The following is a 13,274-nucleotide window of genomic DNA, read 5'->3' as shown; positions in this document are numbered from 1 at the left end:
CTACATTAAAGGGGGATATTTGGCGCTAAGAAAGAAATGGTTTCCTCATGTATCTTCTTTGCTGAAATGCAGGTAGCTACGAGCTGGACCATTTGAAGAAAGATTTTGACTCAGCTATGTAAACAATGTGAAGAGTACAAGTTTCCAGAGGAAGCTAAGATGTCTGGACCTGAAACATAGACCAACTGGACTCAATCTGCAAGTGGAATTTGTTTAAAATCTGTTCCTCTTCGGCCTCCACCTCAAATTCCTTACTGATTCTTCCCTTGTAAAGAAGTGGGATGTAAAGGGAATCAACGGGCTAATTCCTATGTGGTTAATTAGCCAAACCTCCTCTCAGCCTTGCTTGGCACTGGATGGAGTGGCTGATGATTGAGGTCTACTACATGTTGAATGGGTAAACAGCGTGGCAGGGCTGCCAAAGGGAGGCAGATAAGGAGAGACCAAGTGGAGAAAGAGACAGATGGAAGGAAAGGGCAGGCTAAGATAACCGTCAAAGACAAACAAACAACAGGCAATAAAGCTAAAAGTTTGGGGCCCTAAAAAATTCAAGAGTGCAGTGGAGCAGCGATGGGGTCAGGACTGTGTCAAAAACTGAAGCAAATTCAGTTCCATTCCCACCCCCTTATGGCTCTTCCTGAGAACTGAAGTGGGGCAGAATTCGTTCTCCATCACTTGAGTTGCAGACACCAAGAAAGGGGGAAAGAAAGTGCTCAGATGCTCCCTAGCGATCAAGGATGCCCCATGCAGTAAGACCTGGTCTCCAATCCAGGAAGAACAGAGGGGGGTGGGTAAATTCACTTGTGTAGAGACAATTAAACAGAACACAGCTAGAATCTTTAAAAAACAGAAGCAGCAACATTAATAGCAAAAATGGCACAGGCAGTTAGTCACTCATCACTAGTGATGTTAATGGGCTAGGTGGAGCGACAGCCTGACAAGTCCGTATCTTCATGTGTCATTTGTGCAACTGCATTCCACATATCATTCATTATTGCAATTAACGCACTAGCTAGGGTGGGGGTGAAAGAATGCTATCAGCCTGAGAAGTTTGCTCCAAGAAGGTTTTAAACTGAGAAGCAGATTTTATGTTTTCTTTAAAATTTATTTTTTAAAATAAAATATTACACATGTTCTCAGCCAAATAACAGCACTCAGAAAATGGTTTCCTTGCATCAGGAAAACATGAATCAGAAGATGAAATTGGATACATGAGCCCTGAAGATACACATACACAGCCTTCATTCAACAGACCTGGCCCCTCTATTCTCTGAGTTAATTTGTGTCACATTTCCAACTCATAAGAGTTTGTGCCCTGTGTTCAGGTCTCCTGATCCAACTGCAGTTATTCACATGTTGGCAATTGCATCTCACAACAGAAATTCCCCTTACCCCAGGAGAAGGAATATAGTTCAGTGGGAGAGCATCTCCTTTACATGCAAAATGTTCCAGGTTCCAACCCCAGCAACACCAGGTACAGGTATGAAAGACCCTTGCCTGAAACCCCGGAGAGCAGCTGCCAGTCGGTGAAGACAATACTGGGCTAGATGGAGCCATGGTCTGACTTAATGTATAGCAGCTTCCTATGTTCCTAACAGGTGGCACCTTACCATCTCCATGCCAGGAGAAAAGCTTCATCTGTTGAACTTCTGTTGCCTGCCATGCAGCTGTTAAAGCAGAGAAGGTCTCTCCCACACAAAAAGGGGACAACCCTAGCTGTAGAATTCTCAGTGTCCAAGGAACACATATTTTTTTTCGATTTTTTGCACATTTTTCTAGGTCCTTTTAGAGGAGTGGGACATAAATATTTGCCACTTCTTACGAATTATTATTAATGATATGCATGCATGACAGGTAGGAATGGTTCCATGATCACTGGAAAAGGCAGTGTAATAAGTAGCATTCAGGTGCTTGAACCGTGTGCTTTTGGTTTGTTTACTTACATTTATTATTAGGTTCAGATAAACTGTTGGGTCTTATAAACTGGTCTCATTGTTAAGAATGCAACACACTGGTTACAATCTAAACTTGCCTCTTCCCCAAAGAGAAAGTGCTAAAAAAGGATCTTACTCTGCGGCCGGCCTCGTTGTTCTGTAGGTTCATGAGTGTGCGGGCCTGCTCCTCGGATCCCTTGGCATAGTTCCTCTCCCTCTCCCTGGCATCCACAAATTCCTTGGCGAAACGGTAGCCATATTCCACATTGTCCCCGCATCCGCCCCAAAGCCAGTCTCGGGGCAGGTCCTTCGGCCGGGCTGTCCGGCTGCAACCGCAGGTGGAAAGCTCCCCTTCACGGCAGGCACGGCTGATGGCATTCACCACCCCTGCAGCGCTAACAGCGTAAGTGAACGCGGTCTCTCGGCTACCTGGCGTAGAAAATGGGAAGGTTACAAAAAGACATAAATCTCAGTTAATAGAGGCACTGAGGGTCTAGGGATTTATACTGCAGCGCAAGCTTCTGCAGTTCTGTATTGCTCACACATTTCATTGTCCAGGCCATCATCCCTCCATGGGAGTAAGTTCAGTGTGGGAATCGTCTACAACAGTTATTAGTTCCGACCCCTTCAGTGCATCTGCAATCATACACAATTACCTGGGAGTACGTCCCACTGTATGTACCGTATGTAGTAGGGCTTACTTTTTTATTTTATTTATATACTACCCTATACCCATAGGTGTTCTGAGAAAACATATGTAAGTTCAGAATTTTGTACCAACTGAAGATGAGACTCTATTCTTTGAAGGAAAATCCCCCCAGCTGCTAGGTAAAATAACTCAATTTGGGTTCTGTTGACTATTTGCATAGCACACCACCCAAAATTAATTTCTACCTTAGCTGATATAAGGACTGTCAAGTTTCTTTTGGGGCATCTCTGGACCAGTGCCTTTTTCTGTTTTGCAGGTGTATTCTGTAATATGCCATTGATAAAATAACAGTAAATTGGTGGTGGATTTATACTGGACTGTCTACAAGTTATTCCACTTTATTAGTTGTTCTGCAATGCTTCTCCAACGTTACCACATGATTGCCGTCTGAAGGGGCACTCTCTTGTACTAAAACACAACCACAACAAAACCCTGGAACATTTGTGGTATGAGAAGTTACAGGATTTCAGCAAGAAGCTATGCACCAACTGGAAATGAAGCTGTATGTCTGCCACAAAGCTTTTGCAGTATTGAAAATAGGGTTGTGTATAACTGCCCTGATACCATCCTGAGCATAAATAATCATGAATGAGCAATAAAAAGGATGTCTGGAGGGCCCCTTGATTCATTTTCCACTGTGAGAAAAGTGTTGGGATTAGATGTCTTTGCCCCGATTCAGCAGCCTCTTCTTATGCTCTTCTACCAGTTGCTGGGAATCACAAATTAGAGTGTTGCTGCACTCAAGTCCTGCTTGTGGGCTTCCCACACACACTTGTCTAGCCACAGTAAGAACAGGATGCTTGACTAGATAGGCTTTTGCTCTGATCTGGCAGGGCTCTTGTTATGTTCTCACTGAGTCCTCTCCCCTCTTTCCAGACAATTCCACAGACAACCTTTATAGATAATGATAAGTCCCACCCTCCATCTTACTCTAAGACCAGAAGGTTGGCCAGGCTCCTTTGGGGCTAAACCACATGAACTTACAACAACAGAACCATTTGCTTACGTGCATCTGTGAAAATCACACAGAAAGTAAGCGGGAAGGGATTCGGTCCAGCTTAGTATATATTTTGTCCAGATCCTTCCTCCAGTACGATCTTACAGTACTCTCATCCCTCTCCCTGTGAGTTAGGTTAGACTGAAAGATAGGCCAAACTTCATAGCTCAAGGGGTGGGGGATTGAGCCTGGGTCTATCTCTGAATCCACCACTCTAGCCACACTGAAGTCTCCCCCACACCAACCCATATATTTACACCCCCCTAGTCCCTCTCCCCAGGCTTTTTTTCTGCCCCCCGGGGGTTCTGAAACTAGTGGTGAAAAATGAACCAAGCTTGTATGTCACAGGAGAGGTTAACAACCAGCTCCCACCCTCATGCAACACTTGCTCCTTCAATCTGGTCTCTCTCTCTCTCTCTCTCTCTCTCACACACACACACACACACAGCCCATTGTCCATGTGATTTGTGGCAGATCTGGGTTTAAACACACATCTGACACCCAGATCTGACACCGCCATGCCCATTTTCGCCCCAAATCCTAACTTCCCCGTCTCCTGCCAGTTCCAACAGGAAACCAGTTGGCAAATATCCCACAATAATAGTATTACTCAATATTGACACTAGCATTCAGATCCAAAGTTATGTGTTTGTGCACAGAGCTCCATATGAGCAGGAGCTGCTCTGGATGAATGTTAGGGAAAGTTTTGTGTGTGAATCACTATCTGTGTACGGGAGCAATCTCAGCTTGTGCATAATTCTGTATGTGTACTGGAGCCGAAGAATGCACCCTAGAATGCACCATATTGGGATTTTGCTGTTGCTATGGACAGAACAACCACTGTAGCTGTGTGTGGTTGTTTGAATTTGCTGATCTTAAAAGGAGTGAGAATGTGTCACTCCTCCCCTCTGATATGCCTTATGATTACTCAAGGTTTTGGTATCTTTGGGTAGAAATGACAGCAGGGAGACAGATGGTTTATGATTCCTTTACTTCATCAGACATCCTCTCATCCTTGTTCCTTTGAGTTGACTTCCCTTGGGACCTCTTATTGACTCCATGCTTTGGATACAACAAAGGACAGGCTGGGCTCCATATAAGCCAGGATGTGTATGGATCTGCTCAGTTATTGGCACTACACAGCCCTGGTTGAAAGAGACCTCCTGCAGTGGCTGAATCACGCTAAATTGTAAGTATTCACGTCACATTTTTATTGTGGCTCCTACCATTCTGCTTCATTCTCAGCCGCCTCAAGAAGGCAAAGGGAAGAAATATGTCCTGCGGGATATTTGGAAGTAAAATAAACACTGAAATTGTTCAGGGATTTGAAAGAGTTCCTATCACGGCTATTAGCCACAAAGAGGCAGTGTGTTCGTAACTACCAGATTCTCAGGAATAACCAAGAGGGAAGTGCTGTTGCCTTCATATCCTACTTTGTCAGCTCCCCAGAATGCTACTGCTGGAAAGAAAAGTGCTGAACAGAAAATGTCAGGCTTTGGGTCGGATACAGCAGGGCTCTCCTTACTGTTTTAAGTTCTTTGAGCAGCTAAGCAAGGTGCAACATTCAAGCGGAGTATATGTCACAGGTGGGCAACCTGCAATCCTTCGGTTAATTGCGGCCCTCGACTTAATTTCAAAACTCCGCTGTAGGAGATCAGTTCAGACCTTTGGATCTGGCAAGAATTCCCCAGTAGCCTGCTAGGTGAGGAAGAAAAGAGTGGGGAAAGTGGGTAGCAGAGAGTGAGAAAAGAGAGGGCAGAAAGTGTTTCCCAACTCATTTTTTACTCAGTACCCAACCACTGCTGGTTTCAGTCCAGTTCACAAATGGCAATGCGGCCCAGGCCCCTGACAAATTAACTCCTAAGGCAGAGCTTTTCAAACTGTGTGTTGTGACATGTTAATGTATCGGCTGCAGCATGTAGGTGTGTCACACAAATGCTCCCCACACTCCTCCCAGGGCTGGAAAGGGATTAATCTAACCTCCGGTTTCCTAGTAAAACTGAATTACTGTGTCGCGAAATGATGCATGTCTAAAAAGTGTGTCAACAACATGAAGAGCTTAGAAAGTTCTGACCTAAGGAATGTGGCCCTCAACAACAACTAAAAAAGGTTCCCCACTCCTGGTGCATGTAATCACGTGGAAGCTCTTAAAGAAGAATTTTCACCACAGAGAATTATGCACCTTATTTCACGCACCATCTCTAGAGGAGGCATGCAAAAGAATGTGCTCCTCTGGAAGTGTCTTCTTCAGACGTGCTTTTCCCAAGAACTCCCTTCTGAGTGAGACATCAAAGGAGGCAATGGGCCTTTTCCCTGATGCCACTCCAGCTAAGTACAGTGGTACCTCGGGTTACATATGCTTCAGGTTACATACGCTTCAGGTTACAGACTCCGCTAACCCAGAAATAGTACCTCGGGTTAAGAACTTTGCTTCAGGATGAGAACAGAAATCGTGCTCCGGCGGCGCAGCAGCAGCAGGAGGCCCCATTAGCTAAAGTGGTGCTTCAGGTTAAGAACAGTTTCAGGTTAAGAACGGACCTCCGGAACGAATTAAGTACTTAACCCGAGGTACCACTGTAATGCCCTCCTCAAGGAAGCTCACCAGGCACTGGCACTGGTGATATTTTGGCACCAGCCAAATACCTTTTCATTTTCATCAGGTCTTTTAATCAGTCCTAACTTTAAGCTGGTCTTATCCTCCATGACTGTTTTTTATGCTGTATTTATACTTCTTTGCTTTCAACCGTTATTGAATTGTTAATTGTTTTACTTCTTGGCCTGAGCCACCCTGAGAACTTGTTGTAGGGACATCGTATAAGTACTGTATGTAAATACATATATACTCACACACACAGGGGTTTTGCAAGATTCTATTGTGATACAAGAATGGCTTGCAAAACCCATGTGCATGCATTAATTTACATAAGGCTTATATGGACAGTACCATCCACACACACACACACACACACACACACACACACACACACCTTAATTTTGCTGGAAAAATCCCCAGTCTGCTATGCGGATTCCTAGGTAATCAGCATTGGCTGCTATGCACATATATCCCATGTAGCTTACAGGAAGTATATGAATTGTTTCAGCCAGTCAGAGTTTCTGCTGATCAAATTGCATTATTGTATTTTTTATGATTAAATAATGAGGAACTTTTTATTGTAAACCAGCTGGGACATTTCAAGAGAAAATCAGTATATAAATATTTTTAATTAATAAAACTAATCAATAATCTTATGTATAATTTATTGTAAACGTGTTTCATTGTTGTTTGTTTATTATTACACTTTTGTATCCCACCTTTCCCTCAAAGAGCTCAAGGTAACCATACTTGCCTCTCCCTCCCCATATCTCCATTTCATCCACAACACTGAGAGGTAAGGTTAGGCTAAGAGGCAGTGAATGGCCTAAGCTCACCTAGCCAGCTTCACAGCTGAACATCTGAACCCTGGTCCCCCAAGTTCTAGTTGAACATGCTAACTACTGCACTAGATTGTCTCTCAACACTATCAACTCTCTAGTTCAGTATTGTCTTCACTGACTGAGAACTGCTCTCCGGGGCCACAGACAGGGGATATTTCAGGTGCCAGGGATTGAACCTGGAACCTTCTACATGTGAAGCAGATGTTGTACCACTGAGCTATGGAAATTTAGAGGAAAACATTGTGTAACCTAATGTTATTTGAATAACTGACAATATAGATGACCTCTGATGCCCATTTGGTCCCTGTTGCCTCACTCTTAAATTATCCCCAAGCAAATGCACTTAGGATCATACGCTTAGATCTACTTATCTCCAATGGGATTAGAGACAAGAGACTCTGAAAACATCTTAGGTATGCTGTAATCACAGAACTCAGTGGGGACTTGCTTCAGAGTAAACATTTATAACATTCACTTGTAAATGTCCCTGTGGGGAATAGAAAGTACAGCAAGAAGTTTCACTGTAATCTGTGGCCTAGCCATTGTAGATTTTGAATTTAAATTACAGATGCTAAGAGGACTGAAAAACAGATACATACACACACACTCATTAAATATTATTTTAATCAAAAAGTGTGTGTGTGTAGGTTATAATATTGTTGCATTGTTTTATGGGGTTGGCTACATTTTTGTTGTGAATTTAATCCACTTTCAGCTCATTGTCTGGAAGGGAATGTGGATGTAAGTGATTAACTGCTCACATCTACACAGAGCAGAAGTGATTCCCTTTGAGCTTAATAGGGCTTATTCCCTGCTATAGGATTTCAGTCTAATTATTAATTATTGGGGAACAATGAAAGATATTGTAAGATAACTGGCATTTTCCTAAAATATCCTCAAAATTAAAACATGGCCCATTATTGCTGATGTTTAATTAACCAATGAGAGCCATCCAATCAAATGTAGGTATCCTAAACCAGGAAACTGATTACAAAGAGGAGGTTTATCAGTGAGAAATACTCTAAAGGCTACAGCCACCTTTTCTCAAAACATACTTCAATTCCTCTGAATGTTAAGGAAAATTTCTGAAGGAATATATTGCTGCCTTGCAAGGGGCCTTTTCCAGCTCTGGGAAAACCCTGAGAAAAGGAGGCTGTAGTTTTTAACACCTTTCCTTTATTATCCTCACAGTGGACACATCAAACCTGAGCCCGGATTTCCCCATTTCTTGCCAGCGGAGGGTTGCATTTCAAAAGGGTTTGGAACAATGTCTCCACCTCACACCTCAGTTCAAGTATTGAAATGGCCTGTCAATGAACCTCTTTACTGCAGGGCAGATGGCACCCTGGAGATGCCCCATATTCTCATGGTGGGCAGGTTCCAGGATTCCACTGATGGAGAAAGAAAGCAAAGTGATTCCTCAGCCTCCCCTCCTTCCTTGCCCCCTGAAGCAAAAGGACTGCATGTCATATTTTGGAGATGAGAGAAGGCAAGTAGGGCACAAGTTGTCTGTGGGTTTTGTAAGACAATGAAGTGGAATTTCCAAATAAGGCTTCCCTATCTGAGTAATCCGACAACAGAGAGAGAAAACTAAAGGAAGAGAGATCAGTGGGTTGCAGACTTCACTTGCATTATTTGTTTATAAAAGCTTTTTCTATACTGCCATATTATAAAATATCAGGTTGGTGTACAACATAAAAACTTAAAAGACCATTTAAAAACATGCAGATAATCATTAAGGTGACTGGCTGATCAAAAATAAAACGTAAACAGCTGCAAATACCTCTATGCTTAAACAGCGTCTTTGAGAGACGCCTGAAAGTCAAAAACAAGGAAGATGCCAGCCAAATCTCTGCTGCAAGAGTATTCCACAGCAGGGGACCCAAACACTGCTGTTCTGCAGGAACCTCCAACCTGCTTCTCCTCCCCAAGTTCCAGATGTGTGTTGACCCTCCAAAGAGGTGGATAACTGAATAACATACCCAGGGAAGTTCTAGAACCCCTCCCAATAGTGTAGATACAGCCAGAGCTTAATCATGGAACCAGTTTCAATGATAACGATAAGCACATCCAGTAACAGTGACTCTGAGCAATGTACAGAGTGCATTTCCCCAACACATTTAGAATGAGAGGTCAGTTGTTTGACTGCAGAGCTTATGTCTTCTGGACACTTTTGAGTGCATCTGATTTTTAATACTGTGACCAGTAAGACAGCAAGTGACGCATAGGTCCACTTTCCACAAGGCCATTTCCAAAACAGTGCCTATACTGCACACCTGTGCAGTACATAAAGGACATGTATCACACAATTGGAAGCCCTGACTGGCAGTGGGTTCCTTTCTTGTGGGACTGATTTCTAGCATGTCACTCTTTAAGCTTCACATAACTTTTCATCAGGCAGAATGCAAAGGTAGCTGCTCTGTGCAGTTAGAGGAAACAAGGGAGGTTTTCCAATGCAAATGTTTTAGTCATTTCAGACAATAGCATCTCTAATCAGAAAACGTTTTAACACTTCTAGTACATGAGACATTGACCAGCAGGGTGTTACAGACAAGTTTCAATGACTCACAGTTTCGGTTCAGTCCATTTGTCCTTTGTATTCAAAAAGGTAGTGAGCTGTAACTCAAGGTATATCTTTGATCAATGCTTTAGGGCAGGCTTCCTCAACCTCAGCCCTCCAGATGTTTTGGCCTACAACTCCCATGATCCCTAGCTAGCAGGACCAGTGGTCAGGGATGGTGGAAATTGTAGTCTCAAAACATCTGGAGGGCCGAGGTTGAGGAAGCCCGTTTTAGGGCTTTCTTTAATAGTGAAGCCTGAGGCGAGAGATCTGTTATGCTTAGATACTTTGAAAGAGGGAGGGGAAGACTTTAAATCGGGCACAGCAGAATTAAGGATTGATTGGTCTTTGCAAGTACTGTATCTATCACTAAATCTTTGCTACTCCTCAAACACTTGATCAAGCACTATATGAAATCACAGCCTTTTCTTCCATGCAGGTTTCCCTGGCTCTACAAACCACCCACAACCATTTCCCCTTGGCATTAATCTTATCTCCTTTCCTTTCTCCAACCAGTGCTACCTGGAAGCTAGCTGGCTCCCCTTTACTTTCCACCTGCTCCCCTGCCTCTCTCATACAAACTGGCTTTCCCATCACTTTTTAACACCATTTGCTCCATTCTGCATGTGATACTCATGCCACCTACAACCCATCTCTCTTCTCGTTGGTGCACCATGCTTGCACCCGTGTGCAAATCGCCTTCCTACTTCCATATTCTCAGGTAATGATATCCTCAAAGTAGCTCTAGTCTTAATGGTGGACCCCAATCACTTCTACTGCTTTACCCAGCCTCTTAATGCAATGATGGGGAGTCTGTGACCCTCCAGTTGTTGTCAGACTACAACTCCCCATCATCCTTTTTTTTAAAAAAAGTTTTTATTTATTTTCATGGTACAGAAGATAAATTTTGAGAAAACAATTATTGTAGCAGTAAACAACAAATAACTTGTCCTGATGAAATGACAGACTTTTATCATGCCGTGTGTTACAAGTTTCGTTTGGTTACTCTAAAAGATCATGCCACATTTTCCCATGAGTACTAGGTGGATTCCTGAACTCCCCATCATCCTTGAACACTGGACTGTGCTGGCCGATGGGAACTGGAGTCCAGCAACCTATGAAGGATTGCAGGTTTCCCATCCATCACTCTTGTTCTAGATACCTCTGCTCTTGGGAGCCCCATTTTCCCCAGGTGTTGCTCTTTACGCCTCCCAGTCCACACCTTCTCATCTCCATCACACCTTCCATGATCCTTAGAACCACCACCCCACCCTTTCCATCCTGGACCCTCACTTACCTATGCTCATGACCCTGCCGAACACAGACGTGTTGTCCACTGTGCTGCAATTCCACCGTCTCTGCCGGAACTGGTACTGGCACTCCTTGATGGCGTTCTTGGCCCCCTCACCAATGTACACCATGTGCTCTTGGTAAAGTTGGCAAAGCTTCCTCTGCCCCGGGGAAAGCCCTGGCAGCTGGCTGCACACGGGCTGGGCGCCAATGATGTACATCTCAGGTCTCTGGATTGGGTTCATAGCCAATGACCTGGAATGAGAAACCAACACCATGATGAATCAATCAATCCAATCTCAGGCCAACTCTCTGTCTCTCTCTGTCCTGTCTGTCTCTTGCAGCCACAGTTTGGCTTTTGAGGCTTTGTCTTTCCAACAGAATGTGGACAGGGCTGGAAGGGGGAGACCCTGCTTGGGGAACTCACAAAGAAACCTCTTAAGAGCCAAGTGGCAGAGTCTTCCCTAATTGGGGAAGAGGATTCAAAGTAGCTAACTAGCCCCCCCCCCCCCTTTATAAGGCATCAGCCTCCTACATCGGATGCATAAACTAACACAGCCACACTTCTGGAATTAATTAAATGGGAGAACCAACAGTTTCCTACAACTGATCAGGAACCGACAGCACACACACCCCACCAAACACCAGTTTAGGGTCTCTCATCAGGAAATGCCTGCCTCGCTCCGATCTTTGGGAAAAAAACAGTCTCCATGTGGACTTTTGGTTTAATAACGGAAGAGTGCCAGGCGCTGCCCAGAAAGTGACAGAAAGTCACAACATAGACCCTGCCGCCCTTTCAAGCGAGTTCTCCACAAATGCTGGCAATTTTTAAGTCCTTGGAAGTAAAAACTCCTACTGGTTACAACGGAACTAACTTCCAGGAGATGCGCTCGGAACTGAGGGTGTCACTTAGTCCGGGCAGGACAACGATGGACGCAAAGGAGAAAACGAAAAAGCCAAGAGAGGGAAGCGTAGCTAGTTAGTCGCATCTGTTGAGAGGGGAAAATGTGCTTTTTCAGTCCGTTCCCCTTACTTATCAGAAGTACTTTCAAAGGGGCTTTTTCGAAAAAGAGATTTTTGCTGCAGAAAAGACAAGGCGCCAACAACACACACTGCTCCCAACGCGCGCACTGGGTGTCTTCCGAGTGGCGAACTGAAGAGTCTGCAAAAGATGCTGTTAAAAGCAGGAACGGGAGGGGCAGTTAAACGACTTCCCCAAAATCCCAAGTCCCCAACACAGCCTCTAAGGCCAGGAGGAAACTCCACGTGCGTTATCCGTCCCCGGGGATTGAGTGCGGAGGTGCTGGTGATGTTGGAGAGAGAAGGCGTCCCTTTTCGTGCCCGGATTCTTCCCTCACCATTCCTCGGGGCCCCCTCCAAAAAATACGCAAACACAGGACAAAGGGGAGAAAAAGTAAGTCGGGCATCGCCCGCTGGGTCTCACTCACCACCAGGAGCTGGCCTCGACCAGAAGCTGCGTGCAGCCGCAGAGGAGAGTCAGGCTGAGGATCAGCCGCGTCCCGGGCATGGTGCGCTTCCCGCGACTCCCGCGTCTTTGCCCGGCTAGGCTGAGACACATCAGGGCTCCCTGCAAGACAAGGAAGGGAAGGGAATGAAAAGGAGGGGAGTCAGCCCGAGAGAGGAGGAGGGAGGGAGGGGGCGCAGCAGCTCCGGCGAGGTGGGAGGGAAGGAGGGATCTCCGCAGCAGCAGCGAGGCTGGCCGCTCGCTTGCTCTCCGCCGCCCCCTCTCCCCAGCCACCGCGCAGGGCGTCTCTGGAGACTTGCTGGGCTTGGAGACGCGCCGGAGATCTTCTCCCAGGCCGCCCACCCTTCTGCATCTCCACCCACCCACGGAGATGGGAGAGGTCGGTGGGTGGCACGAACCGTGGCAGTATATTCCACTTACAGACTGCACATGCTCAGAGGCACTCACTTCTTGGCTAGGAGGACTAGAGAGAGACACAAAGCAAGTGAGGGAATTCCTCTGGAGGGCTGGCGGGATGATTCATAAAGCAGGGCATGCATCAAAGGGCAGGGCGGGGAGGGGAAGTGGCGACAAAAAGGAGAGGTCTGGTACTAGTTAAAAATGAGCAAAGTGTGAAAAGGTGGGGAGGTTAACGGGGGCCCTTCAAATCAAGGCATACTTTCCGGCTGGTCTTGCAGCAAGCTTTCAAGTTACACAACATCCCTTTTTGGACGCAGGTGCTGAAATGTTAGCTGTGCCAGCTTTTGACTTACACATAATTCTTCCTCCTTAACTCTGTATTTTCTTGTTCCTTGAGGCTAAAATGGTTAAGAGCACTTAGGGCTGCTCATCCCTCAGGTGGTTAACCCCCCCGGGGGGAAGTT

At 45.3% G+C, this 13,274-nt stretch overlaps 1 protein-coding gene across 7 annotated transcripts in view; it reads right to left on the bottom strand.

The window, feature by feature from the left end:
* The window catches only part of WNT5B (Wnt family member 5B), a 126,571-nt gene that overhangs the window by 6,558 nt on the left and 106,739 nt on the right, over positions 1-13,274 (bottom strand). For all 7 annotated transcript variants that reach the window (XM_083572390.1, XM_083572391.1, XM_083572395.1 and 4 more), the window contains 3 exons: positions 12,374-12,513; positions 10,933-11,180; positions 2,071-2,363 (listed from right to left, as the gene is read on the bottom strand). In XM_083572390.1, the coding sequence (XP_083428516.1) occupies positions 2,071-2,363; positions 10,933-11,180; positions 12,374-12,513 (681 nt within the window). The remainder of the gene's footprint in view (positions 1-2,070; positions 2,364-10,932; positions 11,181-12,373; positions 12,514-13,274) is intronic.

The sequence above is a fragment of the Podarcis filfolensis genome, assembly GCF_964270895.1.
Source record: "Podarcis filfolensis genome assembly, chromosome: 10".
Classification (NCBI taxonomy): domain Eukaryota; kingdom Metazoa; phylum Chordata; class Lepidosauria; order Squamata; family Lacertidae; genus Podarcis; species Podarcis filfolensis.
Note: the sequence above shows the minus strand (reverse complement) of the source record. Positions and strands in the feature narration are given on the sequence as shown.